The sequence below is a fragment of the Lutzomyia longipalpis genome, chromosome 1, assembly GCF_024334085.1.
Source record: "Lutzomyia longipalpis isolate SR_M1_2022 chromosome 1, ASM2433408v1".
Lineage (NCBI taxonomy): Eukaryota > Metazoa > Arthropoda > Insecta > Diptera > Psychodidae > Lutzomyia > Lutzomyia longipalpis.
In genome coordinates this window covers 50,651,098-50,668,141 of record NC_074707.1, presented here as the reverse complement: position 1 = coordinate 50,668,141, position 17,044 = coordinate 50,651,098, and the positions used below count along the sequence as shown (strand labels likewise).

The 17,044-nt window shown below is 34.7% G+C and overlaps 1 protein-coding gene across 3 annotated transcripts in view; it reads left to right on the top strand.

Annotated features, from left to right (window-relative positions):
* Positions 1-4,276, top strand: part of LOC129788185 (alpha-2C adrenergic receptor-like) — a 44,430-nt gene extending 40,154 nt beyond the window's left edge. For all 3 annotated transcript variants that reach the window (XM_055824243.1, XM_055824242.1, XM_055824245.1), the window contains exons 4-5: positions 985-1,140; positions 2,792-4,276. In XM_055824243.1, the coding sequence (XP_055680218.1) occupies positions 985-1,140; positions 2,792-3,613 (978 nt within the window). In that variant the 3' untranslated portion in view covers positions 3,614-4,276. The remainder of the gene's footprint in view (positions 1-984; positions 1,141-2,791) is intronic.
* Positions 4,277-17,044: the final 12,768 nt, after the last annotated feature.

Sequence of the window (17,044 nt, the reverse complement as noted above, 5' to 3'; positions counted from 1 at the left end):
GGATTAAATTACATTAATTATAAATAGGATATAACGTGACAAAAATGCATAATGCTTATATACATACATACTTGTTGAGAATATTGATTAATTCTTTAAGAAAATATAAGTGTTGAATTTTAAATTCCTTAACGAATATGTGTCAAATATGCAGTGGCGTAGATAATTAAGGGTTTTTTTGAACTTTAAATACCATGAAAAGTTCAGACAGATCAGGCTTCTTTTTAAGTTATTATCAAATGTTCGGAATAAAATGTCAAGAGTTAGTAAAGAAATACCAAATATTAGAGCACAAACGAATTGTCAAAAGCTAAAACATAATTAAAATACAATTATTCTATAAATTGATTTATAGCAATCTTAATCTTCATAAGCTTTCACTCTTAAATCGCTTTTAATTTAACAAAAAAAATTCCTTAAAAAAATTAAAAGCCTTCCCCTACGCTCCTGCAAATATGTGCGTGTAGCATGTAAAGCTTTTTTGTAAAAAAAAAATGTCATTTTTATATAAATTTATTCATTTTAATTCCAAAGAAAGGCAATTCATCTACAAATGTACATTTTTTTTCTTTTTTTTCTTCTGCAAATGAATGATTCATATGCGAGAATTTCTAAAGCTTTCTGTGCACGGGAGAAGGTGGGGTGTGGAATGCAATGTGAAGGGGGATATATTTTGTTAATGTAAACACCAAACCCTTTCGCAAAGTTAATTCACAATTTCTCTGTGCATTTTGCAAAACAACAAATCTCATGAATATTCAAACGCATCCTAAAATATTGTGTGGCGCCATTGCATAATTTTCCATGCTATTCACCTTTCAATGTAACTATGTACGTATACGGTCCTATGTGGGGCGAGCTTTCTCGTCTTGCATTCATAACTCTTTCTGCCTGTGGGAGGAAAGTGTGACGTAGTAGAATGGATGAAAGAATATTAAAAAAATAAAATTTTCATATTTTTTCTCATTTTTCTCTTTCACGCAGCTGAGTCAAGATGTTGGCTATGTCCTGTATTCAGCTCTTGGTTCCTTCTATATCCCCAGCTGTATAATGGTATTCGTGTACATCAGAATTTACTATGCGGCCAAACGGCGAGCACGACGTGGGATCAAGAAGCCATCTCGAAATTCTGATGAACAAGTATTGCTATATACATACACTACCCTAAAAAAGTATCCGGGCAAGCAAAAATGGTGTATTTTTGTAGGCAAATTTCAAGTGGCTGTATCTCCGGCTGTAGTTACCCGATTTTCAAAAATCGACCAGTTTTGGAAAGGTACATTTCTCACCTTTCCAAAACTGGAAAATTTTTGAAAATCGGTTAACCCGTTATTTCTTGGCAGCTATTTTGGTAAGGCTTCACGATTTCACAAATTTTGGCTTTGCCTTCTTGCATCTCGGCCGCTAGTGTACCGATTTTGACAAATAATAGAATATTATTGGAAAGGTAATTTAATTCCCTTTCCAAATCTGATAAATTTTTGAATTTGAATTTATCTGATTTATTATTTGAATTTATCAGATTAAAAGCTTCACAAAAAATGACATTACAGGAGAACCCCTTGATGGATTTGAGTGAATTTTTTTTTTAAAGTTAGATGATAATGAGATGTCAGAAGGAAAACCGGTGATCGCCAAGTTCTTCTCCCATGGGAAAGAAAAGAAGATTTTCTTGCCCAACGTTTCGCCTCAATGCGAGGCTTCTTCAGGGGGTCAATCTTGTCAAAATTCCCATGAGAACGTCAAAAATAATTTCGACGCCTCCGCCACGGGGAAAATTAAAAGGAAAAATTAACGTTTTCACAAAAAACATCACGAAAAAGCGGGTTGCGGTGAAGCCGCCGAGAGTCTATCGAGGCGTCGAAATTATTTTTGACGTTCTCATGGGAATTTTGACAAGATTGACCCCCTGAAGAAGCCTCGCATTGAGGCGAAACGTTGGGCAAGAAAATCTTCTTTTCTTTCCCATGGGAGAAGAACTTGGCGATCCCCGGTTTTCCTTCTGACATCTCATCCATCTACGCCAATTTCCACCAAGAAAACTTAGATGATAATATCTACTTTTAATTTTGATAAAATCTGGGCCAAGTGTAACTTATAAAAATTAAATGGTCAACGAATTAAGTTATGGTACCCTATTTGTAACATAAGGGATCACTCAAAAAAAAAAAACATTGAAAAAGAACCACGTGACGGATCGAGATGATTTTTTTTTAAAGTTAGGGGACATGATTAGCTACCATTTGAATCCGAGTTTGTTCAAATCGGTCAACCACAAGCTGAGATATAGTCAAAAGTGTATTTTTTCACTATGGTTCACAAAAATGGCTGCCACGCCCGAACCGCTTAGCCGATATTTAAAAATTTACCAGATTTGGAAAAGGGATTTAATTACCTTTCCAACGATACTCTATTCATCAAAATTGGTGCACTATTGGCCGAGATGCAAGAGGTCCAAGAGAAAAATTGTGAAATTGTGAAAAAAACGCTTTTACCTAGGTTTACCAAAATAGCTGCCAAGAAATAACGGGTTGACCGATTTTCAAAAATTTACCAGTTTTGGAAAGGTGAGAAATGTACCTTTATAAAACTAATAAAGTTTTGAAAATCGGTTGACCACAGTCGGAGATATAGCCACTTGAAATTTGCCTTCAAAAATACATCATTTTTGCTTGCCCGGAAACTTTTGACGGGTAGTGTTGATAGTATGAGTGTGAGAATTTGCAGATTAGCATTTAATTGAATATCTTTGTTCTTTTCATAAAAAAAAAACCAACCAACCATCTCAAAGACGACCAACTTCTTCTCTTCAGTCACTTACAATACACGTCCAATGCCAACAGTGCCTGAATGTTCTTCCCCCCATCTAATTGCCACAATTGAATCTCATCAAGCCACCACTGAATCATCCACAAATCAAATACCTGTGGTGACATGCGACCTAGCATCGGAGTCCTCAAACAAGGATACAACGAGCATCGCAGACGCTGAGAATCAATTTGGTGACACGAATACGCTTAGAGAGCCTTCCACCATTCACCTCCAAGTACTTCCTGTTATACGGCAAACCACCAATGGGATGAGTGCCATTGCCCTGCATACCACCGCCCCGATGCGCTGTCGTGCCTTCTCCGTTGGCGTTGACAGTGACATGGTTAGTGAGTTTGACCCATCGAGTTCGGATTCCGGGGTGGCGAGTCGATGTTCCTCCGTTAAACCCTCCAAATTTCGTATTTTCCACCCCATTTTTGGACGTCGCTACCCCCTGCGGACGGACGTGAGTGCCGTCCAGAATGCCACGGAATTGGAGCCCGTAATCACGAAGGGGGAAAAGAAGCGTGACCCAGAGAAGGAGAAACGACGCCTGGCGCGAAAGAAGGAGAAGCGCGCCACGTTGATACTTGGTCTCATCATGGGATGCTTCATTGCATGCTGGCTACCCTTCTTCTTCCTGTACATCCTCATACCAACTTGCGATCGTTGCAAAATACCCGATACAGCCTTTGCCATTGCCTTCTGGCTTGGCTACATGAATTCAGCTTTCAATCCCGTCATCTACACAATCTTCAACAAAGACTTCCGGCGCGCCTTTCGACGAATCCTCTTCAAATAGCACTAAGTCGTGACCACCCACCACCACCCACATAAAATACTCACTGTGTCTTAAACCAATGCTCTACATCTCCGAATTTTTTTATTTCTAATTTCCTAAAAAAAAACTATTTTGAACTAAATTATACTTTCTACAGCAAACGATTGCATTTCGTTAGATAAAAAAATATTGAAAAGAAAAATTAATAAAATCTACGGCTCGAACTTTGCTGTAGACTCTGTAACAAGAACTTCGAATTTCACGTTCCTAGAACAGAAGATTATAAATGTAAAAGAAAATTTAAAAATAAGTAAAAGAAAAAAATGCAGAGCATTTTTATTAATAAATCTATTTGAAAATATAAAAGTATTAAAAGAAGATGAATCTGATATGAAGGAAGGCCCCTTTCGTAGTTCAGCGTTAGATCTTAGGTTGATCCTAAGCTATACAAAAAAAATGAAACAAAAAACTCCAGTTAGTAGTGTGTAATCGTACCTTAAAATGTACAAAAAATCATCTGAAGAAAATAAAATCTGTATGATGTGGAACCTCGTTATGTAGTTTATCCCAATTTGATGTAAAACTCACAACTTTTCAGAGTCTTTTTTTGTAAAAAAGAAAGTTGACAAAAAAAAGAAAGTCTATCAAATAAACACTCACTATGAGAAGCTAAAAACTTTCAAAGTCTTTTTTTATTGTTGGATTTGCAGAAGAGAGGCTAACGGAATTTGATGAAGGTTCCAAAGTTTCTGCATTTTGTATGAAAGAAAAAAAGCTCAAAGAGAACTCAAATAAAATTTCGTAAGCTTTAGGACATAATTAAGTTCATAAAATTGGGCAGAAAAAATCGATTTTTTTTAAATCAAAGAAAGATCTGATCTGATGAGGAGAAATTCAAAATTTTTTTCTACAGAAAAACATAAAAATGAGACAATTTATTAATATTTTTAATTTATTTATTTTTTGATTCAAAATTGAGCTGTGGAACCCGTAATAAAATAAAATAAAAAAATTGAGCTGAATTTCGTTCATAAAACTCATGGAATTTCAATAGGGAAATGTAGGGAACACTTAAGGGAAGCTGGGATAAAAAGCTCCTACAAGAATAATAGAATTAGGAACTAATTTGCAGATTTACTGAGATAACTTTAATAAAAAATTCAATATAGTTTTAACTAATTTAAAACTATCTACATAAAGTCCAAGCTAAAATTAATTAAATTCCATAATTAGACATGCAAAGGTATTTCCAAATGAAAATTTCATTGAATTTAATTAGTGAATTTCAAACAAAATTATTTGCAAACTTTTCTTTCGTAATTTAAATTGTAAATTTTAATGCATTTATCCATTAGTTATGCATTTGGCTACAGCTTTTAAATCTTAAAGAGAAAATATAAAATTCCGAGAAAGGAAAATTTATATAAAAAAAATCTCAGTATTAGAAGGGAGAATTATCTTTTTATTCCATCTTATGCATATCACTGGTTTTGCATAAGCTAGATTAAGTACATTTCAGAACAAAAAATACGTATGATGCCTTTCTCATGAATTCTATTAATATTTTTGAGAATTTGAATGAAAAACTTTGGCATGTTTCTAAAATTAAAAATTAATTCAAACATATTAAGGTCTCGTAGTAAATGAATTTTATATTAAAAATTGGTTAAAACACTTATTAAATTCTTTTTAAAAATTTTTTAATACTCATTTAAAATTGATTTTTTTTAATATAGGTTCTTCTCACAAAATCATTTCTAACTTTTTTTCTTACTAACCGATTTTGCCAAAAAAAAAAATTCTGATAGCTACACTCTTTCTCTTTCCAAAGAATCCAAGATGATCAAAATCGATCAAGGTGCTGATTTTTGGTAGTCAATTTAGTAGATCAAGACAGAAAATGCCACTTTCTCTTCAATCAACCCTTAAAAATCAACCCCTTTTCCGATTTTGCTCACCTTGGCAGTTTTGGAAAGGGGATGAATGTAGCTTTCAAGGAAAAAAATTTATTAGGAAAAATTTTTCCGAGAAAAAAATATTTTCCTACTTTTTCGGACAAAATATTTTTACTGAAAGCCTTTGTATTATTTTTGTCGAGGGACTATGATAATATTTTAAAGAAGTTTTATAAAATTTTTTTGGAAAAAATGTATGTACCTCTATACCAGGGCAATACTATTTATAATTCATCTGTAAGCTTTTTTTTTTATGGAGAAGAGCTTTAAAAAGCTACCGGAAAATCACTTCAAAATGCCTTATTTTTTTTAACTAAGAATCTTAAAATAAATTTCTCTCAAGGCAAAGAATTGAATGGAAAAAAAATCCTTTTTATCTATTTTTTTTGTTTGAAAAGCTTTGTTACAATAATTTAATTTAAATTACATGATTAAAGCAGAATATTTAGCTATATAACTAGCTCCTTACGTGCATACAATTCCTCTTCAATAGTCAATTTACTTGTTCTTTTGAACCCTCCAAAGGCACTTTACTTAAGAATAATAGTTCCTGTGGAGAATAATAGAAATTTGAAATGAGATTTTATTATGGAAAAGGTGTCTAAATGTGCTTAGTTTGAATGCCTTAGAAGGGATTGTGTGCCCTATTCAATTTCAATGAGACCTATGGCTATTTTCTCCGCATAATATGCAGTATATCTAATGGAGATGACTGAGGGATGGTATTAGATGGAAATTAGGTGTGTGTGTGTGCCGAATAAGTTCCTTTAGTTATTGAGAGGAGATTTATGTAGTAATCATATGTAGCCATAAATAGGTAAACAATTTAAATTGGGGACCCATTGAAAGACTAGGGCCCAAAAGGACCATACGTTTGGTGTTGTATCCTTGTTAAATCGAATTAGTCTTCCTCCGAAGGGGTCGTCTTTACAGCAATGACGTAAATGTAATTTTGCGGAGAGAGATGGAGAGTGGAATATGGTTTTGCTGTAGTACTATATAGTTGGGAATGATACCCAAGAGTGGAAAGCCACTTGCTTGGTGAGAAGTTGCCTTGATTCAATTTTAATTGTGCCGCAACAGGTAGACAACCACACCCCCTCCCTCCCCCAAAATGCTATGGTGCAGCTTTTGGTTGGGTTTGAAAGCACAAAAGGAGGGTTTGCAGAAAGAGTGTGAGAGAGGGAGAGGGTGGAGGGGCTTGTGCAGGCAGAAAGTGAAAGACGTCTTTGCGGAGTTTTCCTCCCAAAATACGAAAAGAAAATTTGCAGGAAATCCGCCTGAAATTTCTCTGGACGTGCTTTTCATTTTACAAAAGTTCTACTACATATAAACAAACTCCTCTCCCTCCCATGCCTTCTACCCCTTCACCCCTCGTATTTGTAATCAAGCCACAGGGGCTGATGACGTTTACACAAAAGCTCTGTCTCTGTACACTTTTTTGTGGGAGAGAATTTATCGAAAACTCTTGTATTCTTTCAAGTATTTGTTATTGTGTCATAAATCATAAATCAGTCACTCTCTTTTTCCTCACACAGACATATTATTTCGCGTAAAATTGTTTTGAGAAAATTCCGACCATACTAGAAAATACATCTTGCCTTTGGTTTTCCCACACAGCACACACACATTTCCTCCTCCTCACAAGTAAGACATGTTTATTCACTATAGCTCAGCAACTAGCGGTGAAGAATAATAAAAAGTTTCCACCATTAGATGGATCAAAAGCAGAGAAAAGCTTTGGCTACACTGTCTGTCAACCCTCCCCAAAAGTTGTGTGTGCGGGGGTGGCTTTTGTGATAAATAAATATTTTGAGGAAATTCCTATTGCAATTGCCGTGACACGGAAGCTTCCTTTTTCCCACTTTCTCTCTCTCTCTCTCTCTCTCTTATTCTTATGCTATGTACAATACATATGTGTGTATGAGTAAAGAGTCAGACAGGAATACTTTAAAGCTCGCCGCCACAAAAAGTAGTCACATATTTTTTTTTCATCCCCCTTGACTGCGGAGAAGACCATTGAGCTTTTGAGTGATGAATTGCGGTGAATTTGCATGGGACTTTGTGTTGCGATTAGTGAGGGATGGAGGGATGTTTTAAAAATAATTTCCATACTTAAAAGCTTTCCCCACAATCTAATGGTGAAGTAATTTATATTCTCTTCTGACTCTCGAGGGAAGAGACTTTTTTTTTGAAAATTTCCTCCTCCTCCGCACAAAAAGGACATTTCTCTGCACCCGTTCCCCCTCAAACACATAAAAGCATCAAATAGACATATTAGCTTTTTGAACAAGTCCAGGGAAAAAGCTCAATGTATGTGGGGAGCTTTTGAAAAATGACCAAAAGCATCACCCAAATTTATGGCATTTAAAATTTTATCTTTCATCAGCTTCTAAAAACTTTTCTCATCCATTCGGTGATTGCATAAAAATTCTATGTAGCCAAAGGGGTTGAGGGCGGAGAGAGCTCTGGATGGGTGGGGGTGGAATGTATTGATGGTTGAGTTTGCAAACAAAATTCACCAAATAAATAATACGGAACATGACAGGGATGTGTACCATAAATTAATCATTTTGTCATTGTTTTTCTTCGCATGTTGTCGTTTTTTTTTGCATAAATTTTTGAAATGATTGTACATACATCACACAAAACACAGTGAACATAAACATAGTTATAAAGCTACCACAACTAGCCCAATCGGGGATTTATGCTTAATTTTATGCAATTGATTTATTTACTTTTATTCCACAGAAAGTGAAGCTTTTAAAGAATTAGTTTTCTCTTGAAAATCGAGCTTTTTAAATTTAATTTTTTAAAAAAAGCTAATTAACATAATTAATAATTCAACTCGAAGATTTAAATTATACTTTAAATACATTTTTAAAATACCTTCATACATACAATAAAATACTTCAAAATTTTTCTTTATTTATTAAAATAAAAAAAAATATGTGTGTTTATACCAAGAAGCTAGACGTTAATCCAGGTTAATGAATAAATATTCTGGGACTTTGCAAAATATTTTGACACAGAAACTTCTTATATAATTACTCCTTTATCCCACAAGCTTCAATTAGAACAAAAACAAAAAGTAAATATTAATTACTAAAATTTAATTTATCCAAATGTTGTCTTGAACATAAAATTTACTACATAAAAATACTTTTTGCTTTTGAATAATTTGTTTTATGTGGAACGTCCTTAAAAGGAAAGTTCTCCTCAATTCATTCTTATTTTCATCCTTTCATAAAAAATGTCTCGGGGAGATGGGGGGAAAAATAGAGCAGCAAACCATAGGGGAAAGCCAGAAAATCCCGGAAAAAGGTGAGGCATAAATTTGAAAAGAAATTTTAACACATTTCAGTACACGTACTACGTCCCATGGAATCATGTCCTCAGGAGAAAACACCGAGAACATCCTCATTAGAATTTATGGAATGTGAAAAGATTGCTTAATTATTTTATGGTGAATATTACCCAAACCTTCCTCTGCATGGAGTTTCTTCACTATATATACCCTCAATGTTAAGGGGTGGAGGGGGTTGAAATGAAATGGAGGAGATATTCTTGAGTGCACAAATCCCCTGTGGCGCATTACTTACACGCTACATCCTTCTATGTTGGGAACTTTTCGGTTATTATCTACTACGAAAAGCTCTCTCTTGTAATTCTTCTGCCCACTGGGAATATTTAGAAACTATTGTTGTACTATATCTCTTTCTTATTACTAAAAGGGGTGGATTTTAAACTGTAATGTAATCATCTTTCATGTAATTACTGTTCTGTGCATAAAAGAAAGCTCCACAAGAGCTTCTTTAATTGGAATTTTCTCTACGAGAAAATAAAGGAGAATGAATTAATAATAACTTGTTGGCAAACAATAGAAGGTTTTTTGAATAATATTCAATTAATTCTCTCTCCTTCTGTGCTCCCCTGTGTACCCCTCCGAAGGGCATTACTGTGTGTGTGTGTATAAGATCCCTCTCCCACATGCCTGAGTCTCTTGGGTGGTGTGAAAATTGTTAAAGAAAAACCCATTTTGATTTACAAACCGATAATGATACAAAGTTGTCTTGATTTTGTATTCTGAGGACGTTCTTGGTGAAAAGTAGATCTGTGTGGTACGTGTTCATTGTGGAATCATCCAAAACACTGCTATGGTGAATTTATGTTGCTTTTCGCCGTGTCCTCATACACATAGAATGAATCTATTTTATGTTTCTGAAAGCATCACATACACAACTTTTGCAGCAGAGAAAGCTCGCGAATTGAATGTTTGGGGGTGAGAAAGGGAAAAAGTTTCACTAAGGCAGAGAGAAAGAGAAAGAAAAAAAAATGTTGGGTGGCTTTTCCGAGTGTGACAACAACTGCAATTTTTCTTCGTTTGTCAACGACTTGAGAAATAATTGTGCCATATTTTGAGACAACGCTAGACAACTTTGAGAGTGTGATTGAAATGCTAGCCTAGTTGCTTACTTGTCAGATTTTTTTTATCTCTCTTTCTCTGGGTTTAGGGGTGGATATCATAGAGAGAAAAGCGATGAGGAATTACTTTTTTTCCAGCATAAACCACAGGTGATCAATCTGTAAGAGATTCTTTGGCAAAGAATGTTATTGAAAGGAAAACTTAATAAAATTTTAAAATTCATCCAACACACTTTTGAGATGAAAAGCATGCCAAATTCCACAGAAAAAGGAGGTCAAAAGCATTGCATGAGTTAGCGCATTGTTGAGCTTTTATTGGGGGGATTTACATTATGGAGTTTCAAGTGAATTTAAAGTAATTTGAATAGTTGCAGTCTATAAAGGAACTCCCATACAAATGTGACTTTTGTGATAAAATCATTTTCTTCAGGAGAGTGAGTATGTTGAAATTTCCACAATAACTATAGATCTTTAGATACTTTCTGTTTATTTTTAAGGTTATTAAAAACTTATTTACATAAAAATTTAACTCAAAAACTCTTTATTCCATTCATTGAAGTGGAGGCGCCTGGTGATTTCCCCCCTCAAGTTTAATACGCAAAAACTCTTTAATGTTTCACAATGAAAATCATTTGTATTTTCTTTCACAAAATGGAAAGATTATGAGATATCTTTCACTGGAATTTTCAGTTATGAATTTTCATTTTAATTTGAGATTTTCCAATTATCCTTTCGCAAACATCACCGCGACTTTATTAATATTTCTTCCTCTCGTAATTTTGAAATTAATTTCCGATTTTTTTGTTGTTAAACAATCGTTCCCCAATTGGATGATTTTCTTTTTCATACAAGTTGATTTTTCGCATTTTAATTGATTTGATTAGATTTTTTCCTCGCGTATAGCAATAAAAAAAATAAAGAAGGATTGAAGAAAGGGAAAGTCAACAAATTTCCGCGAACAAAGAAATTCAATCCGATATTGAAATTATTGCTAAAATTCAGCAGCATTGCGCAATGGTTGGGGGATGGAACAAGAACAATGTGGAAAGTTAGAAAATTGATTGGTAAAAGCTTTCCATTTTTATATGGAATTAATTCCTCCCGGGGAAAAAATCTTGTATTACGTTCTTAATTCATGGGCATGAAGTTACAAATTTAATTTTCATACCACTCTGTTTCGATTGGAATTATTCATTTAGGTACTTTTTTCCATGGTGGCAGAAAGTTCGATTGTGTGCAAATAAAATTTCCCAAAAGTTCCTTTTCTCCACCCGGGGAAAAATTTCACGGCAAAAAAGGCATTTGAACAATTTGGGGTTGAATTGCTCGACCAATTAGTAATATTCCAACATATCGATTTTTCACCTGCAAAATAACTCGAAAAACTTGATCTGTTTTCCACGGAGAAAAAAAAAGTTTCGTTTAAAAAGGAAAAACTTTTTCACCTAAGGGGGGTTTTTCGCAATTCAGACGATTCAGATGGATGTCAGGAGTCAATAATATTTTTTTTTACATTTCCCATTGAATTTTCCTGTGAGGAAAACTCTTTCAGGAGCTTATGGGGAATGGCAATCATTCCTCTTTCATCCATTGAGGATTGAAGAAACCAATTACAGCGGATGCCCTCTGGGTAATCCGTCTATGCCATCAGATGTCAAGGAAAATGACATAATTTATTCATTCACAAATGAAAATTCAAATTTTACATAAGACCTTTGGGAGATTTCTTTTTTATTTATTTGGTGAAACTATTGTATTATTAAAAGTATTTTGTGTTGTTGGCATAAAAGGATATACAAGCTTAAATCCAATATAGTGAGAGATTTTTTGTACAAAGTAGTACATTTCTACTTTTGAATTTTTTCACAGAAACGCTCCTTAATTAAAATAGCTCTCTTAGCTATGATTCTTTCTGTTTCAAATGAGAATATTTTAATCCAAAATTATATTCTTTAGAACCCCAAAGAAAAGTCGAGAGCAAAAGGTCAAATTTAAATCATTTTCCCAACAAACAGAAAAAAGAGATTTCTACAATTTTCTTTTTATACTTTTCATCTCTAAAACATTCCAAATAATTTATAATTTATTCTCATTTTGCTTTTGGGCACCTTTCTGAACAATTTGGCCGCAATGGTTTTCACAGAAATTGAATTTGCTGCTCAGCTAAATTCTAATTATCCGATGCAATTCGAACTTCCTGTTTGCTGACGCGATATGCGCGATGCCAAAAGCGACAATCCTAAATTCATTAGCATACCACTCATGTTTCACCGGAAGGATAAATGTTGCCACCCGAAATTGTTTCTTGCTTTGTAAATAGGAATGATAAAGTGACCATAAATTAGTTTTTGCGTTGATTATTTAAGTGCGGGGGCAAAGAGGTTAAGGTATAGATTTTTTTTTGAGGTTTTTAAGTAAGAAATCTTATTTAGAATTATTGTTTTATATTGGTTTCGGTGCTTAATCTTTAAACAAATAAAAATATGAAAATAAAAAAAAGAAAAAAAGACTCATTGGATATTTTTACGACAACACAACCCCTGGGAAGCTTCCACGGGAAGAAGTCAACGCAACGGAAAGTTTTCCCCAATATTGATCAATTTATCCCTCAAAGTCCCTCCACTATCGCCAACACAGACTTTTGGGCAATAAAAAAAAGCGAAACGTTGCAAGAATACTTTTACATGTGCAACACACACATCAAACTTATGGATGGACAAATTAATAAAATTCCTCACAGTGTCCCTCAACACTGTATGTCCCCGCTTCATCCAACATTATAATCCACATTTTGCCGTTTAAATGCGCACCAACCGTCAGCAGTGTAAATATTATGAAAAGTTTTTCCAAAGTTTATCAATTTCAAAAGTTTTTTACGATCAAATGCAAGTACATAGTTATTATTATGGAGTGTTTGTAGATGCTCTCTATTATCAAAGTTTTTGGAAAATTCATTGGTTCTTACTTTGCAAACTTGCGCGCTGATGTTCGTGTGAATAAAACATTATTGCCCAAAGTAATGTTCGGAATTTCATGCGCGTTGCACAGAAGACACATACATCGTCGTTGTTTTTGCTATAATATTCATAAAAGTTGAGAAATGAAAAAAAAAACCTTCCAAGGAAGGAGCTTTCGAAGAAATTTCGAAGGAGCTTTTTCCAAAATTTTCTATCTTGAAGTTTCTTTTGAAATATGTTAAAAAATAATTAGAAAAATTCTTTGTAAATTCCTCTTTTTCGCTATTTTACAAAGATATTTTTTCGATTTTTTTTAAACATAATTCGAAAGGCACTTAAAGGTAGAAAATTTTGAAAGAAAGCTCCTGCGAAGTTACAGCGAAAGCTCCTTCTTTGGAAGATATTTTTCTTTCTCTCCTTCTCTGTACAAAATTTCTATCTCTCTGTGTTGGAATATATTCCCGTGTGACCCACTAAAATGCCTTTTCACCCTTTCCCGAATGATCTTTTTGGGGGTTGGTGGCAGGATCCGGAGATTATGTAGTGTATGTCACAAGTGTGCATCCGCTCGACAGCGAAAACGGAAGATTCCATGCCCTTTCTGGGTGGCAAGAGGGGCGGTGTGTTGATTGATAAACAGGACGAACGTGGTGAAATGGATGCAAAAGGCCACAGATTACATATTTCTCGTGCTATGAGGCTAGAGGATGTGCACTGTGCGCCTCAATCTTGTGTGCTATTCACCATGAGATGCTCACACCCTTCAACCGGGGAGGGTGCTTTTTCACCCTTGGGCGAAAGCTTCAGCTAAGGGAGAGTAGAGTGGGTGGGTGGTGATGATGGTTGAGTGTGGAGTATAGAGGAGTCTGTGAAATGCTTAGGCAGTTATTCGTCTTGTGCTCGTGGAATGGAATGTAATATTGGAATTCCTTTGAGGCCATTATTTTGTGTATGAAGTGGAAAAGTGTTCTTCTTGGGTGCGAGAAAGATGCGCGCGTGGTGATGAGAGTCAATTTGATCGTACCAATATATCACTGTGCTAGTGAAGTTGACCTACTATGCAACCTTGACCTGAATTCCACAAAGGCATGTGCTGTGGATTTTCCACGTAGGGAATTTGAGATTATAAACTTCGTCGTGTTTAATTGTAAAGAATTGCTTCATTTTCCCTGTGGGGGCATGGATACTTTCATCCCCACACGGTGAACATTTTGAGTGATTTACAACCGAGAATGAAGGTAAGGGAAGATTTGACAGCAAACTCCGAGATTTTCCTGTGTAGAGGGTGTGCTGTAATTTGCCCTTTATCCATCCACCAGTGATAAAAGTTAACATGATTGAGGGAATTCTCCGGTGTACGTGTGGCTTCGCATTAACAATTTGGCCAAAAACCAATAGTCATAAAAAAAGCTCGCGCTCTCTCGGTGAGCTTTTACGATGACTTTAGGTTTACAGCGCAACAATTAAATTATCTTTTCGTTGTACATTTGCCAGCATATACAATGCGAATGCTTAAACCATATACGCGCGCGAGAGAGAGTTCTTTCACACATTTTGGCACATAAAATGCAATGCAATGTTTGATTTTATTATATGCACCATTATCAAAATGCTCGAAATGGGCATACCGTGGTGCTTTTATTGATGCTGCCTGTGAGCTCTCTCGCAATGCTCTGGAGGGTGGAGAGGTAGCGGATATTAAAAGCTTATGAAATGGCTTTTTCTGTTGATTGTTAATACATGAGAATTTATTATTGTTTTTTATGGGTTTCACAATTATTAGATGAGAGGAACATTCAAAAGGTACACTCAGAGAAATTCTAGGAAATAAAATTCAATGTTTTCGGGAGAAAAATTTGTGATTTTTCCTATTAATGTATTTAAGTCTGAAATAAATAAGAATTTATTGCAAAAAAAAAAAAGAAAATATGAGAATGGAAAAATAGAGTAATTTTCCAAAAAAAATCATAGAGAAACGTGGCCCAATTCCGACCTCTAAAGGTCCGCGCAGAGTTAGGAAAAAAATTATATAAAATGAAAAGGAATATTCTTAAGTTTGGTACCATTTTAAAGTTCATTTAATGCTTTTTTTTACTCCCATAACTTTCTACATTTAAAGTTTTATGGGTTTTAAGTAATAGCGAATTAAAAAAAAAGGTCACAGGAGGTCGGAATTGAGCCACGTTCTCCTACTTATTTACCTTAATAAGGAAGGTAAAAAGGAAAACTAATGATTTCCCTAAAAGAATAACTTTATCACAAATCAAGATTAATTATTTATGTACTCTAAAAAGCTCTCCAAAAGCTTAAAAATGGACTTTTTTTTTACAAAAATAATATTAGAGCGTTACATTTATTTACTTTCAGTTAGTTTTTTTTAATTTTAATTTGAGATTAATGTTTCAGAAAAGTTTAATAATTGATTTTTTGAAGAAGTAGATAAATTAAAACTAATAAATAAAATATTGTTTTGAGTATATAAAATTTATTGAAAAGACAATGTTCAACACCAAAATATTCGTGTGGTGGTAATTGTTTCATTGGAATTTTCTTGTCACATACTTCTTCGTTGTTCCCACAAAATTTTATTGCCGGTTGATAGACAGAGAGAGAGAGTGTAAGGAATGTTTTTCCCCTCCATAAACATTACTTAAATTTTATATGAATTTTTTATGTCTTTTTAGCACCATTTAAAAGTTTATGGGGGTGCAAAGAAATATTCAAAAGATTGTGTTGGATTTTTTTTCTGACCTAAGACAAAACCTTTTATTTTATTCAATGGGCGGGATATCTCTTGGCTCTTTTGATTTTGGGGTGTGTGGGGGGAATCTTCGCATCTCCATGCAGTGAATTCGAAGATTGGTGGAGAGAAAAAAATTATACGATAGGGTGTAAAAAAGTGGTACCTTTGAACTGATTTTATTACTTCACGAGACACCCATTTGGGGGGTGGTATATATTGAGAGTATTTTCCACGGCACTCGGGAGATTTATTCATGAGAGCCATTCAATCAATATTTTATTGAATTACGCACAATATTTCCAAGTCTTATCGGCCAATGGGACTTTCAGGAGTACGCGATGACTGTGAATGGAAAATGCGGGGGTGGGCACTCCGGGAGGAGGTTGAGGGTGGCTCGTAACATTTAAGGGATGGCAATGAATTGAGTCTGATAGTATCGATTGGGAGAATTGTGGGGAATTGCGACTTTGCTGACATTGATTTATCAAATTCCATTGACGTCGGAGTGACACCAAGAGGAAGGCATGTGGTTGCTGATTTTTTTCTCGGTTGCAATTTTATTTTATCACCAAAGTATGGCAAGATATGCGGATGTGAATTCATCACTGACTCCCCTCTTCAAATGCTTCAAATTAAACCTTCACACAGCTTCACAATTGATCTCTCAAACAATCTGAATGACAGGACTTTATTAGTAGTCTCGCAAATCCGTTGAATTGAAATTAGAATTTTTATTTATTAAATAAAATCAAGTATTTGTACGTATTTTCCATAATTTTCATTGGAAATTCCTTTCACATACATTCAAAAGATTGTTCATAAATATCATCACTTAAACTCTGATTTCTCGAAGGGAACAGGTGTAAGTCGTATGAAAGGGGGACGAGAAGAAAACTCACCTGGCTCCCTATATCAAATTCGAATTGGAAAGTTTCACATTAATAAAATCATGAAATGGGATAAGGAGACCTTTTATTTTGCCGAAAGTAATAAAACTTTAAAGTTATCGAGAACGTGCTCAGAATACCTGTGAGTGCCACCATCGCTCCACGATGCTCACAGGTAGGTTTGTCTTGAGGTGTTGCTTTCTCTCTGTATATTTTCACACAGTAGCATTCGTTGAAGGTGCTCAAGTTGGCGGGGGTGGGTGGAAAAGCAATCATCGTCGTTTCTCCATTAAAAAGGGGTGCTCAATGATATTTCTCTCCCGGGCGGTGTGTGTGGAGCTTTTGAGTTTTGTGCCGAAATCTTTATTGATTCAATATTTTGGCGCTCATACCCCATCCTCCACGCAATTTTACAATATGATGTGAACTGTCATGTGTTTCACGAAATGATTTTTCATTTAATGATCCTGAAAGAAAATTGAAAT